Here is a 14,393-nt window from a genome sequence, read left to right as displayed (position 1 = left end):
GACTGCTTATGGTAGAGAAATGAACATTCATTGCACGGGCAACAGCTCTGGTAGACATTCCTGCAGTCAGCATGCCAATTGCATGCTCCCTCAAACGTTGCGACTTCTGTGGCATTGTGCTGTGTGCTCAAACCGCACTTTTCAGAGTGGTCTTTTATTATGGGCAGTCTAAGGCACACCTGTACAATATTCATGCTGTCTAATCAGCACCTTGATATGCCACACCTGTGAGGTGGGATGGATTATCTCTGAAAAAGAGAAGTGCTCACTAACAACAATATTTGAGTAATGGGTCGTTTGTGTATGTAGAAAATGTTTCAGATCTTTTGAGTTCAGCTCATGCAACAGTTTAGGTTTTGCTCCCATTTTACGTTTATATTTTTGCTGTGTGTATATGTATGTGTATGTGTGTGTGTGTGTATATATATATATATATATATTATATATTATATATTGTGTGTGTATATGTTATATATAATACAGTTGCAAGAAAAAGTATGTGAACCATATGGAATGTTGATTTCTGCACAAATTGGTCATAAAATGTGATCTGATCTTCATCTAAGTCACAACAATAGACAATCAGTCTGCTTAAACTAATAACACACAAATAATTAAATGCTACCTGGTGTGTTTTATTGAACACACCAGGTAAACATTCACAGTGCAGGTGGAAAAAGTATGTGAACCCCTAGACTAATGACATCTCCAAGAGCTAATTGGAGTGAGGTGTCAGCCAACTGGAGTCCAATCAATGAGATCAGATTGGAGGTGTTGGTTACAGCTGCCCTATAAATAAACACACACCAGTTCTGGGTTTGCTTTTCACAAGAAGCATTGCCTGATGTGAATGATGCCTCGCACAAAAGCGCTCTCAGAAGACCTACGATTAAGAATTGTTGACTTGCATAAAGCTGGAAAGGGTTATAAAAGTATCTCCAAAAGCCTTGCTGTTCATCAGTCCACAGTAAGACAAAATGTCTATAAATGGAGAAAGTTCAGCACTGCTGCTACTCTCCCTAGGAGTGGCCATCCTGTAAAGATGACTGCTCAATGAGGTGAAGAATCCTAGAGTGTCAGCTAAAGACTTACAAAAGTATTTGGCATATGCTAACATCCCTGTTAGCGAATCTACAATATGTAAAACACTAAACAAGAATGGATTTCATGGGAGGATACCACAGAGGAAGCCACTGCTGTCCAAAAAAACATTGCCACACATTTACAGTTTGCACAAGAGCACCTGGATGTTCCACAGCAGTACTGGCAAAATGTTCTGTGGACAGATGAAACCAAAGTTGAGGAGTTTGGAAGAAACACCCAACACTGTGGAGAAAAAGAGGCACAGCACACCAACATCAAAACCGCATTCCAACTGTGAAGTATGGTTTGGGGCTGCTTTGCTGCATCAGGGCCTGGGCGGATTGCTATCATCGAAGGAAAAATGAATTCCCAAATTTATCAAGACATTTTGCAGTAGAACTTATGGCCATCTGTTCACCAGCTGAAGCTCAACAGAAGATTGGTGTTGCAACAGGACAACGACCCAAAGCATAGAAGTAAATCAACAACAGAATGGCTTAAACAGAAGAAAATATGCCTTCTGGAGTGGCCAAGTCAGAGTCCTGACCTCAACCAGATTGAGATGCTGTGGCATGACCTCAAGAAATCGATTCACACCAGACATCCCAAGAATATTGCTGAACTGAAACAGTTCTGTAAAGAGGAATGGTCAAGAATTACTCCTGACCGTTGTGCGCATCTGATCTGCAACTACAGGAAATGTTTGCTTGAAGTTATTGCTGCCAAAGGAGGTTCAACCAGTTATTAAATCCAAGGGTTCACATACTTTTTCCACCTGCACTGTGAATGTTTACATGGTGTGCAATAAAAACATGGTAACATTTAATTCTTTGTGTGTTATTAGTTTAAGCAGACTGTGATTACATACTTTTTCTTGCAACTGTTTATATAAAATTAATTTTTAGCCATTGTTTTTGCACGCATGATGTGCGTGCTGCAGAACACCAATCAGTAGTGTGCTCGTTTGCATCTGCAAATTTTTAAGTTTAAAAAAAAAATCAGTGAAAAAAGAGCTGCAGTTACTGGTAGAGAGATTAGTGTCAGTTTAGAATTTGGCACGAACGCACCATCTGCGTACGTGCATTTTGCAACCACTGAGCACCGATCAGTGTCCATTACTGAACGCGTCTGCACTGCAAGTTTTTTGTGCAGAAGCCTTTTTTTGTGCAGCGAAAACACAACATACACACCTCACACGAAATAAAGGTTTTCACATGTCACACCCCAATAAAAAAAAAAATCTCAGAGTATATTCAGCTGAAGAGGCATACGCCATGCTTTCCTCTGATACTGAGTCTGCCAGTGAGGGAGAAGATGTCACTTTCCTCTACTCCTCTACATCATCCTCATCATCACTACGACAATTTACAGTGCCCACCCCAAAACGACCCAATATTTGACCGTCTGTTCAAAGTTAAGCCTGTTGACCACTTTAACACCAAGTGTGCTGAGCTGTACAACACAGATAAAAATGTCTGTTTAGATGAGTCCCTATTACTTTTCAAAGGGAGGATTAGATTCCGCCAGTACCTGCCTAGCAAACGGGCTAGGTATGGCATAAAAATATACAAAGTTTGTGAGAGTAGCTCCGGGTACACCCACAAGTTCCTGGATTGAACCCCCAGAATTCCCCTCCATCCTAGTAGTTAGTGGGAAGATCGTGTGGGACTTACTGCACCTACTGCTGGATAAGGGTTACCACCTCTATGTGGATAACTATTATACCAGCATACCCCTATTCATATCCCTAACTGCCAGAGGTTCTGTGGCCTGTGGAATGTTGCCTCCGATACTGCGGCACATTGCTTTAAAATCGGAGAGGCCTCCCTAGATCCCTGGTAGGGCAACCACTGAGAATAAGTGAAAGTAGGGCTCTCCTCCGTGAGAACATTCTGATGGTTAAGTACAAGGACAAGAGGGGAGTCCTTGTACTGACCAACATCCCCACTAACGCCAGCTCCCCTGCTCCTGTACAAGGTACCACAACCACTACCCCCAAACCAGTTTGTATCCTGCACTACAACAGACACATGGGAGGGGTGGATCTTTCAGATCAAATTCTGAAGCCCTACAGTGCCACACGAAAAACAAAAGTGTGATACAAAAAGCTGTATACATGTGCAATGCGTACGTGCTATTTCAATCTTCAGGCCACACAGGAACTTTCCTTCAGTTCTAAGAGGTGGTGATCAAGGCCCTCATTTTTCAAACCTAGGCCGGGGAGGGTCCCAGTACTTCTGGAAGTCATGGTGCCTGTGTCGTACCAGGGCAACATTTTCCAGGTCAAGCCCCCAGACAGCAAGGAAGGGAAGTGCCCAAAAAGATGCAGGGTGTGTTCCAAAAGGGGGATAAGGAAAGACACCATTTACCACTGCGAAACCTGGCCTGTGCGTGCAGGAGTGTTTTCAAATCTACCACTCATCCATGGAGTATTAATGTTATTTGATCCTTTATGCTCCCTGTAATATTTCCACTTTATATCTCTCTGATTTATTCCACCTCGCTTGCATATCCACTTTCTAGCGGCCACTACATATTCTTTTCTCTGAGACAACTGTTAGGTCAAAAGTGCCCTTTCCACCCCTTAAAATGTTGGTACTTCTTGGGGTCACTTCTTGTGGTTTTTAATTTCTGGGGACCACGGGAATGTTTTTTTTTAATGCAACATGTCACCTAAAATCCATATTTTGCCTCTAGAGCCCTGCTGTGCGCCCATACATCATTTTTTGAGCACATATGGGGTGTTGATGTATTCGGCGGGAAATGAGTAACAAAATGTGGGGTGCCTTTTGTCCTGTTGCCATTTGGGAAAGTGAAAAATGTGGGTGTAAAGCAACTTTGTTAAAAAAAAAATTCTATTTTTCATTTTCACTGCCAAGTGTTTCCTAATTCTAGTAAACAACTTTGAGGTCAAAGTGCTCACTACACACCTTGAAATATTCCTTGAGGGTTGTAATTTACGGAATGGGGTCACTTTTTGGGGTTTTCCACTGTAGGGCCACCTCAGGGTGTCTTCATATGCGACATAGCTCCTAGTTTCCATTCCAGCTAAATCCACTCTCCAAAAGCCCATACCTCCGTTTTTCAGCACACATGGTGTGTTTCTGTAAACTCCAGAATCAGGGTAATAGATTTTGAGTTTTGTTTGGCTGTTAACCATTGATGTGTTTCAGAAAAAAATAGATTAAAATTTAAATCTGCTAAAAAAGTAAATTAGAAATTTTAAAATGTAATTCCCATTTTCCTTTAATTCTTGTGGTGCACCTAAAGGGTTAACAGTTTGTAAAATCAGTTTTGAATAGCTTGAGGGGTGTAGTTTCTAATATGTAAGCCCCAGAAAGTGACTTCATAACTTAACTGTTCCTCCAAAAATTGGGTTTTGGAAATTTTCTTAAAAATTAAGATTTGCTTCTAAAGTTCTAAGCCTAACGTCCCAAAAAAAGAAAATGTAATATACAAAATTATCCAAACATGAAGTAGACATATGGGGAATGTAAAGTAATACATTTTTTAAGGTATTACGATCTAGTATAAAAGTAGAGAAATTGAAATTTGCAATTTTCTCCCAATTTTTGGTACATTTATTTTTTTAGGTGAGTTTTTTTTTTTTGTTTTGGTTTAGGAGGTAGCTTAGAGGTCCAGTGGATGCATTACAGCGTACAGCACTGCTTTCCAAGCATAATGGTTCAGGGCTTGTTTACCTCAAAAGTTGTCTTTAGGGTTAACAGCATGTATACACCTGAAGATGGGGTACATCCATATCTTAATTTAATTGGCCCACATGTACTATTGTGGCTGTGCCAGGACTCTTGTGGCTTATTGTGTACCAAAATGTGTTATTAGCGCAGACTGTCACACCTTATTTTTGCCATATTGCTAAGGCTACTTTCACACTTGCGTTCAGAGCGGGTCCGTCTGATGTCTGCACAGACGGATCCGCTCCTATAATGCAGACGTTTGAATCCGTTCAGAACGGATCCGTCTGCATTATACAGGGTGGGCCATTTATATGGATACACCTTAATAAAATGGGAATGGTTGGTGATATTAACTTCCTGTTTGTGGCACATTAGTATATGTGAGGGGGGAAACTTTTCAAGATGGTTGGTGACCGTGGCGGCCATTTTGAAGTCAGACATTTTTTCAATAGGAAGAGGGTCATGTGACACATCAAACTTATTGGGAATTTCACAAGAAAAAAATGGTGTGCTTGGTTTTAATGTAACTTTATTCTTTCATGAGTTATTTACAAGTTTTTGACCACTTACAAAATGTGTTCAATGTGCTGCCCATTGTGTTGGATTGTCAATGCAACCCTCTTGTCCCACTCTTCACACACTGATAGCAACACCGCAGGAGAAATGCTAGCACAGGCTTCCAGTATCCGTAGTTTCAGGTGCTGCACATCTCGTATCTTCACAGCATAGACAATTGCCTTCAGATGATACGAGATGTGCATTAAAACCAAGCACACCATTTTTTTCTCGTATCTTCACAGCATAGACAATTGCCTTCAGATGATACGAGATGTGCAGCACCTGAAACTACGGATACTGGAAGCCTGTGCTAGCATTTCTCCTGCGGTGTTGCTATCGGTGTGTGAAGAGTGGGAGAAAAGGGTTGCATTGAGAATCCCACACAATGGGCAGCACATTGAACACATTTTGTAAGTGGTCAGAAACTTGTAAATAACTCATGAAAGAATAAAGTTACATTAAAACCAAGCACACAATTGTTTTTCTTGTGAAATTCCCAATAAGTTTGTGTCACATGCCCCTCTTTCTATTGAAAAAACAAAAGTTGGATTCAAAATGGCCGACTTCAAAATGGCCGCCATGGTCACCACCCATCTTGAAAAGTTTCTCCCCTCACATATACTAATGTGCCACAAACAGGAAGTTAATATCACCAACCATTCCCATTTTATTAAGGTGTATCCATATAAATGGCCCACCCTGTAGTTTAAAAAATATTCTAAGTGTGAAAGTAGTTCAGATGGATCCGTCCAGACTTTACATTAAAAGTCAATGGGGGACGGATCGGTTTGAAAATTGAGCCATACTGTGTCAACTTCAAACGGATCCGTCCCCATTGACTTACATTGTAAGTCTGGACGGATCCGTTTGCCTCCGCACGGCCAGGCGGACACCCGAACGCTGCAAGCAGCGTTCAGGTGTACGCTTGCTGAACGCTGCCAGACTGATGCATTCTGTGCGGATCCGCATCCACTCAGAATGCATTAGGGCAGTCCGGATGCGTTCAGGGCCGCTTGTGAGACCCTTCAAACGGAGCTCACAAGCGGAGCCCCGAACGCAAGTGTGAAAGTAGCCTTAAATGCACCAAAATCTTTCATTTGTAATTTTTTTTTTTCATGGAGACTTGTTCATTTTGTCCTTTAGGCGTGTATACATTTCCTATCTAGATAGTGTTCACTTTTTTCGGCCAAAGGCTCTGAGAACAGCTGTCTACCATGAAATTTTAATTGGGTACTTGGAGTATGTAAAGAAACTTGGGTAAGTATCACAGCCGTTGTTAAATTATAATTACCATAGCAAGTGACTACGGTAAACCTACATGACAAGTTTTTCACATTTTCTGTCAGGTACACAACAGGGCATATATGGGCCTGTCCACCTAGTGAAGGAGATGACTACATCTTCCACTGCCACCCCATGGACCAGAGAATACCAAAACCCAAACGACTACAAGAATGGTACAAAAAGATGTTGGACAAGTCTGTATCAGAGCGAATTGTTCATGACTACAAGGTCTGTATAGCTTGGTGGAATAAGTGTATTGTAGCCTTTTTTAGTTTGCTTATGAAATATTTTCCCTATTACTTGCCATAAAGAGTAGGCATGAGATCACAGGTCTCAGAGCTTGCTCACTTTAAACCTGCATGGCTTGAAGCACAGCAGGGAGAAACACTGAGCAAGCGCTATGACCAGAAAATACAGCATAGGCAGGAAAATACAGGTCTCAGCACTAGAAGACTAGCCCTGTCATTTAAGGGAAAGGGGGTCGGGGCTGAGAATGAAGGGGGTGTAACGTACTTGTTCTCCAAGGGCTCTGGCCAGCCCTTTGGTGCTCCAGTTAGGGCATTTGCATATTTTTTTAAAAAAATGCTGTTTTCTCAGTAATGGGGCCATGCAGAGTCATAATAAGGACATCATTTTTTTTATCAGCATTATCACCCCCTACAAGGCTGTATGATAGTTTGATCGTGTTGACAGATGCTTTGTAAATTACCTATGTTTGCCTAAAATTTCACAGCAAATTTACAACTGGGTTTCCCTAATTTTATTTCAACCCTTGAAGACCTTAATCCATAACTTCACATTCTTATGTACCGTAGTTCTCATTAAAAAAAAAAATTTTCCCCACCCAAACAGGATATTTTTAAGCAGGCAACAGAAGACAGACTTACAAGTGCAAAGGAATTGCCATATTTTGAAGGAGACTTTTGGCCTAATGTTTTAGAAGAAAGCATCAAAGAGTTAGAACAGGAGGAGGAAGAAAGAAAACGGGAAGAGAATACCGGCAATGAGAGCATTGAGGTGAATACAGTTTTTTCTTTAAACTATAACTTTATATTTGAATACATCATTCTCAAGTATGTAAATGCTTATTGTAATAACTTTTTGTAATTAGTAACACAAAGTTCCAGATTAACTTAACAATGTCAGAAGCAACTGATGCCAGAACTCATCTCATGCTTTCCAGTGGGAGCCGTTTTGGCTTAATTTGTGATGCTGGACAGGTCCCAGCGCCAGACGACAAATTGTTGTATGCATTGTTTGTCTCTCCAGCTATGACCTATGCTTCATGTGATGGCTGCATTTCTTGGGCAGCATGCCTCTCCTCTGACCCAAACTCATAGAATTTTAATAAGTTGATACTGTAAGTCTACTGTAATGACATAAAGCTTTGCGTACAGTAGACCCACAATCAAGCAGGAACTCTGTCTCATCAGTTATTATGCTGTGAGTTTGGGTCAGAGTAGCAGTGTTAGGTCCAGGAAATGCAGCCATCGTTTACAGCAGGTTTCCCACACCAGAAATGCATCTGTGAAAGAGGCCTATGGAGTGGTGCATAATTTTGTTGTCAGCTATAAAAACATTGGTTGGACACACCTAGTATACGTGAAACCAAAATTTTTGAAGTAGAAAAATGATGACTAACAATCTACAGTTTTCCTTGTTGCATCTTCTATTAGATTGTCCTATTTCACAATTAACCATTTCACGGTCAATGAGAATTTTGTTAATTTTTTTGCATCATAACACTACATGCTTGGGCTAGGTTAGATATTGGTATCATATTAGCTGTTAAGTTATGGCAGGCTCATCTTTGTATGTGCATTATTTGGGACCTAGCACTCATTTGAAGCTGGAGAACATCCTGAAATTGTTTTCCTTCTGGCTATGTGTAAGAGGGGGGGACGTGCAAGTGACACCTGGAAGAAAGATCACAGCATGTTACTGTTACCACTACCTTGTACATCTTCCATTGAGCAAGAGGGGGAATATAGAAACTTTCCTTCATGTAACAACTCCTCTAACCAATCAGATTATGTGGCCTCTGTCATGTTTAGGCTACATTCACACAAATGTATTTTGTTTGTGTCCATTCCGTTTTTTTTCTTTTGTTTTGTTTTTTTGCGGATAGGATGCAGACCCATTCATTTCAATTGGTCCGCAAGAAATGTGGACTGCACACCGTGTGCTATCTGTATGTCCGTTCCGTAGCCCCGCAAAAAAAAAATAGAACATGTCCTATCCTTGTCTTTTTTGTGGACAAGGATAGGAATTGTTACAATGGATACGCAAAAAAAATGGATGCCATATGGACATCATCCGTTTGTTTTTTTGCGGGCCGCAGAACACATAAGGTCATGTAAATGTAGCCTTAGGGTACGGTTACTTTTTATTTCTGTCAACGAAGATGAGCAGTTCATATGTAATTTCCACCTTCACCTAATTAGGTCATTTATTAGCCCTGTAAAGCTGGTCATATACATTCAAAAGCTGGCAGCTAAAAACGAAAGGTTGACCGATAAGTATATATTTATATATACACATACTATGAACATAGCTAGAAATATATACTGTACATAATTACACATTAGGTTCTGCCTAACGTGTATATGTATTCAGTAGGGGGAGGTAAGAAAGCCGCTGCAAGAAATTTTTGACTTGCCACCAGGGAGAAATAAAGTATAGGGTGATCATATTCACTTAGCCCAATCTCTCTTCAATTATACATGTTCAGTTTGATTGAATGTTTGTATATTGTCAGTAGGGAGACAGCCGCTGCCAGAGGCTTCTGGCAGCATCTGATCTCTTGTGAGAACAAAAAGATCGAGTGAAGAAATTAATTCCTCAAAGGGGTTATCAGACCCAAAACCCAGTGACATGCCCAGGTCCCTCGTACAGAACAAACTTACCTGGTCCCTGATTCCTGCGTGCCTCCATATCCCTGCATGGCTGCAGCTGCATCTCCTCGTTGTGCATATAATATACGGGGGTGGGGGGGATGTGTAGGGGGCAGCCAATAGCAGGCCACGACTGTGACCTGCCCCCTTGCATCACTTCGGTGACACTAGGGGAGCAAGTCACAGTTACGACCTGCTATTGGCTACACACACACACTAAGCCCTGACCCTGCCCTGGAAGGCAAGTAAAACGGTCTCCCTTGGGTTAGTGATTCCTTAGACTCCCTTTTTCATTCTATGCCTCTGTGGGTTATCACTAGACTTTTCCTCCCACCTTGCGTTTCTGGTTGCATGTTCCCAGGCCCTCCCCTCTTTCAGCACCCTTTCTCACTCTAGTCCCCTGACTTTTACCGGGGCTAGGCTGTGCTGGTTCCTATCTTATCCCCAGCTCCTGGGGTTTTTCTTTGGGCTGTTTACTCTCTGTATGATGGTTGCTATCCTCCTTTACTCCCCTGTTACCATTTTTTGCCATTTCTCATTTCTCAGCTTCCACATTGTGTCCCCTGGGTTCAGGCTGCCTCATTTCAGCCTCTCCCTACTTTATTCCCTGGCTTTTGCATGGCTAGTTTGCACCTTGCCCCATCCCTACAGGGTTTTTTCTGGGTGCTGATGTATTTATTTATATTTTCCATTTCGTCCACCATGACTGCTTAACCTGGAAATTGACCCCTTGACCTCTGTAGGGGCAGGAACACAGAGTTTAATAGGCCACCACTCACTCTCACCCTCAGTGTTTTCTTTCCCTACGGGGGCACCCCACAGAGAGATCTCCTGTGGGAGGTAAAGGATATCACCTTTTTGTTTATTATTTTAAATACCTGTTTGGGATTGTTTGTCCCTTCCCTTGCCCTCTGACGGCCCCGTCCTAAGCTGGGCAGAGGAAGACCTATGGAGCTGATCTCGTTCCTGTCCAGCAGGGGCCTGAATCTCTCCTCATGCGCAGGGTCCCCCTTCCCTCTAATATGAAGCTGACCTCGCACCACAGAGAACGCTGCACGCAGACCCCTGTGTGAAGCCACAGCGCTGCGCTCTGTCCAGACCACCAGGAGGCTGAGGGGGCGGAGCTAGGAGTTGGGGCGCACGCACAATGATGACGTCAGACGGCGCTTCCAGCACTTAGAGGCGGCAGTTTTGAAAAGTCTACTGCCGTTCGTGTGAGGCTCCTGCTCCAGATGTCAGCGCCTGATTTCCCTGCAGACCAAATGGACCTTACAGATGCCCCCTCGGCTACTCCAACCGTGAGTTCCCCTGTGGGGAGAAAAATGTGTATCATGTTATGCTAATTGCTAATAGTCCACTGATACCTGGTTGCTCCTCTTTTTTAGGGAGTAAAAGAGCCCAGAATAAAGGCCAAGGTCCCTAGATGTGCTAATTGTGGCAAAAGATTGTCTGTCTGAAAATCACAAAAAGAAGCTCTGCCAAGCGTGCATTAACTAGCTTGTAAAAGAGGAGCAACCGTCCATACTTATGGAAGTTAAATCAATGATCCAGAGTGAGATAAAATCCTCGCTGGCCTCTCTCAGATCTTCCCCTCCTACGCCACCTGCGAAAAAATCTCAGGTGTCTGCTCCATCATCCTCTGAATCAGAGGACATAGACGAGGACGCTTCCACCTCTAGACAGAACGCAGGCGCACTGTCAGAGGGAGAACTAGTGGAAGACCGGAAAATGTACTACTTTTCGTCTGAGGCTATGCAGGAGTTATTGGGAGCCGTAAGAGCAACCATGGGCATTGAGGAGGTACAAAAAACCATGATCAGTCCAAGGCGAAATGTTTGGGGGACTCGGAGCCAAAAAATCTAAAGTATTCCCAGTAAACGAAAATATAAAGGATATGATCATGAATGAATGGACGGACCCAGAGAGGAGACTGGGAGTCTCCAAAGAGTTCAATAACAGATTGTTTGATCCAACTGATATAAAGATATTCAACGAAACACCAAAAATCGACGTCCAGGTAGCGAAGGTAGTCAAGAAAACCTCCCTTCCTTTCGAGGACTCCTCTCAATTACAGGATCCGATGGAAAGAAAGGCGGATTCTCTCCTGAAAAAAATCTTGGGAAGCATCCATGTTCGGTAGAAAAAACGAACATAGCTGCAACCTCCGTAGCTAGGTCAATGTATTTTTGAACTGGAAAACCATATTAAAAATAAGACCCAGAGGGAAGAAATCCTACATTTTTATAACTCTCCTTAAGTCGGCTACTGCATTTTTGGCGGATGCCTCAGCTGAGTCTGTGAGGTTCGCCACCAAGGATGCTGCTCTCTCAAATTCTGCAAGGAGGGCTCTGTGGATGAAATCTTGGGGAGGGGATAGAACGTCAAAAGCAAAATTATGTTCTATCGCCTTTTTAGGGGAATACGTTTTTGGTCCCGTTCTGGATTCTATCCTCGAGGAGGAAGCAGCAGACAGAAAGGATTCCCTGAGGAAAATAAAAAAAAGCCCTTTCGTTCCTTTAACACCCAACACCCCTATAGGGGGAAAGAGAAAACGGTTAGGTGGAGTTACCAAAAAGGGGGGAAAGGCAGAGGTTTCCTTCTCAACCCCCAAAACAGTCTGACAAACAATGACGCCAGAGTGGGAGGAAGGTTGAGGAAATTTCTATCCCACTGGGAAACTGTGACCCAGAACCCCTGGGCCTTGGATATTTTACAAAACGGTTACTGAATAGAGTTTTCTTCAGCCCCTCCAAGAAAGTTCTGGATAACCTCCCACAGCCCAAGGGTTCTGGGAAGGATTCGGCAGGAAGTCTTACAGTTTACAGAGTCAGGGGTTATTATTCAAACCTGTTTTTGGTTCAGAAACCAGACAGCTCCTTCCGTACTATCATAAATCTAAAGGTATTAAACAGATCCATTGTATACAGAAAATTCTAAATGGAATCTATAATGACCATCACTCCTTTAATCAAAGAAGGAGATTACATGATGTCCATAGATCTGAAGGAAAATTATCACGTCCCCAAACACGAAAACTCGCAAAAGTATCTCAGGTTCGCACTGAAAGACCGCACCGGAGTGGTAAACCACTTCCAGTTCATTGCTCTACCCTTCGGAATTTCTTCTGCCCCAAGGGTTTTCACAAAGCTAGTAATGGAAATGATCTCTCAGATCAGAGGGAATAAAAATCTTTCCGTATCTAGACGACGTTCTCATTTTGGGAAACTCAGAGTCAGAAGCGTCCAGTCACACAAGTTGCCTAACTCGCAGATTTTCAGAGTTGGACTGGATAATAAATCAGAAAATCTTGTCTGGTCCCATCCACCAAGATGAAATTCCTAGGAGTACTTCTAGATTCGATAACCCAGACGACGTCTCTTCCTCAAGAAAAACTAATAGCCTTCAGAGAAAAAACTAAAAAATTTCAGGGCCAGGCCCAGTGCTCCAAACACAATGCCATGAGTCTATTGGGAATGATGACCTCTTGCATCACATCAGTATCTTGGTCTCAGGCTCATACCAGGATAACCCAATCCTGGATCCTAAAAAATTGGGACAAAAAACAGTCTTCTCTAGAAAAAAAGAATATCCGAAAAATCTGTCAAGGGACGTACCCTGGATAAAAAAATCCAGAGATCCAAGTGTTCACAGACGCTAGCGGTACAGGATGGGGGCAAGGGTAGACACTCCTCAAACTACCAAGGCAGATGGTCAGACGACATAAAAATAAAATCCTCAAACTACTGAGAGCTAAGGGCGATCTGGGAGACGCTAAAAACATCCCAGAAAGTGGTACTCGGAAAACACCTCAAGATACTCTCTGACAATGTGACAGCAGTACCATACTTAAAGCACCAGGGAAGCACGAGATCTCCAAGTCTAGAAGAACTGGCAGGGAAGATATTCTTTTGGGCGGAAAAGAATGTATCCTCCATCACAGCAATCCATCTAAAAGGTACAGAAAATTCACAAGCAGACTTCCTCTGCAGAAACACCTTAGACCCTGGGGAATGGTCCCTACGTCCAGAGGTGTTCTGACAGATCTCCAGAAGATGGGGAACCCCTCAAATAGACCTCTTCACAGCAAGGGAAGATGCGAAGGTAAGACTCTTTTGCTCCCTAAACCCGAGGGAAAGGCCTTGGGCGGTGGATGCTTTCTCGATCAGGTGGACCTGGGATCTAGCCTATGCTTTTCCTCCTTGGGCGTTAATTTTTTGCGTACTACAAAAGAGAAGGTCCGACCCAGTAACAGTGATCCTAGTGGTCCCATACTGGACAAAAAGAAACTGGTTCCTGTTTTTAAAGGAATTAGCCCTGGAGGAACCATGGAGAATTCCCCTCCAGGAGGACATTCTAACGCAGGGTCCGATCCTCCATCAGAATCCGGGCCTGTTAAAATTGTCGGCATGGATCCTGAGCGCAAAGTATAAAAAAGCAGGGTTCTTTCCGAAAAGGTTATCAATACTCTCAAATCCAGCAGGAAAAAGGTCATCTCCGGTATATATATCAAGATCTGGGGAAAATACTGCAGCTGGCATCGTAAAGGTTCTTGATTTTCTCCAGAGGGGACTGGATTTGGGTCTGAGACCCAGTACGCTTAAAGTACAAACTTCTGCTTTAGGAGCATGCTATGATACAGACCTGGCCAGCCATAGATGGGTAAGAAGATTTGTAAGAGCCGCCTCGAGATGAAGACCATCCATAGCCCCAAGGACCCCTCAGTGGAACATAAACCGGGTCTTGAAAGGATTAATGAAACCGCCCTTTACCCCTGTGCAGGACATTTCAGTCAAGCACCTGATGCTCAAGGCTGCCTTCCTAATAGCCATAACATCAGCTAGACGTCTAGGAGAGATCCAGGCGCGCTCCTGTCGGG

The 14,393-nt window shown here is 42.9% G+C and overlaps 1 protein-coding gene across 2 annotated transcripts in view; it reads left to right on the top strand.

The window, feature by feature from the left end:
* EP300 (E1A binding protein p300) overlaps positions 1-14,393 on the top strand; it is a 256,187-nt gene that overhangs the window by 226,965 nt on the left and 14,829 nt on the right. For both annotated transcript variants that reach the window (XM_040408432.1, XM_040408434.1), the window contains exons 26-28: positions 6,483-6,596; positions 6,686-6,851; positions 7,476-7,640. In XM_040408432.1, the coding sequence (XP_040264366.1) occupies positions 6,483-6,596; positions 6,686-6,851; positions 7,476-7,640 (445 nt within the window). The remainder of the gene's footprint in view (positions 1-6,482; positions 6,597-6,685; positions 6,852-7,475; positions 7,641-14,393) is intronic.

The sequence above is a fragment of the Bufo bufo genome, chromosome 9 (assembly GCF_905171765.1).
Source record: "Bufo bufo chromosome 9, aBufBuf1.1, whole genome shotgun sequence".
Classification (NCBI taxonomy): domain Eukaryota; kingdom Metazoa; phylum Chordata; class Amphibia; order Anura; family Bufonidae; genus Bufo; species Bufo bufo.
This window is presented reverse-complemented; position numbering and strand designations above follow the sequence as displayed.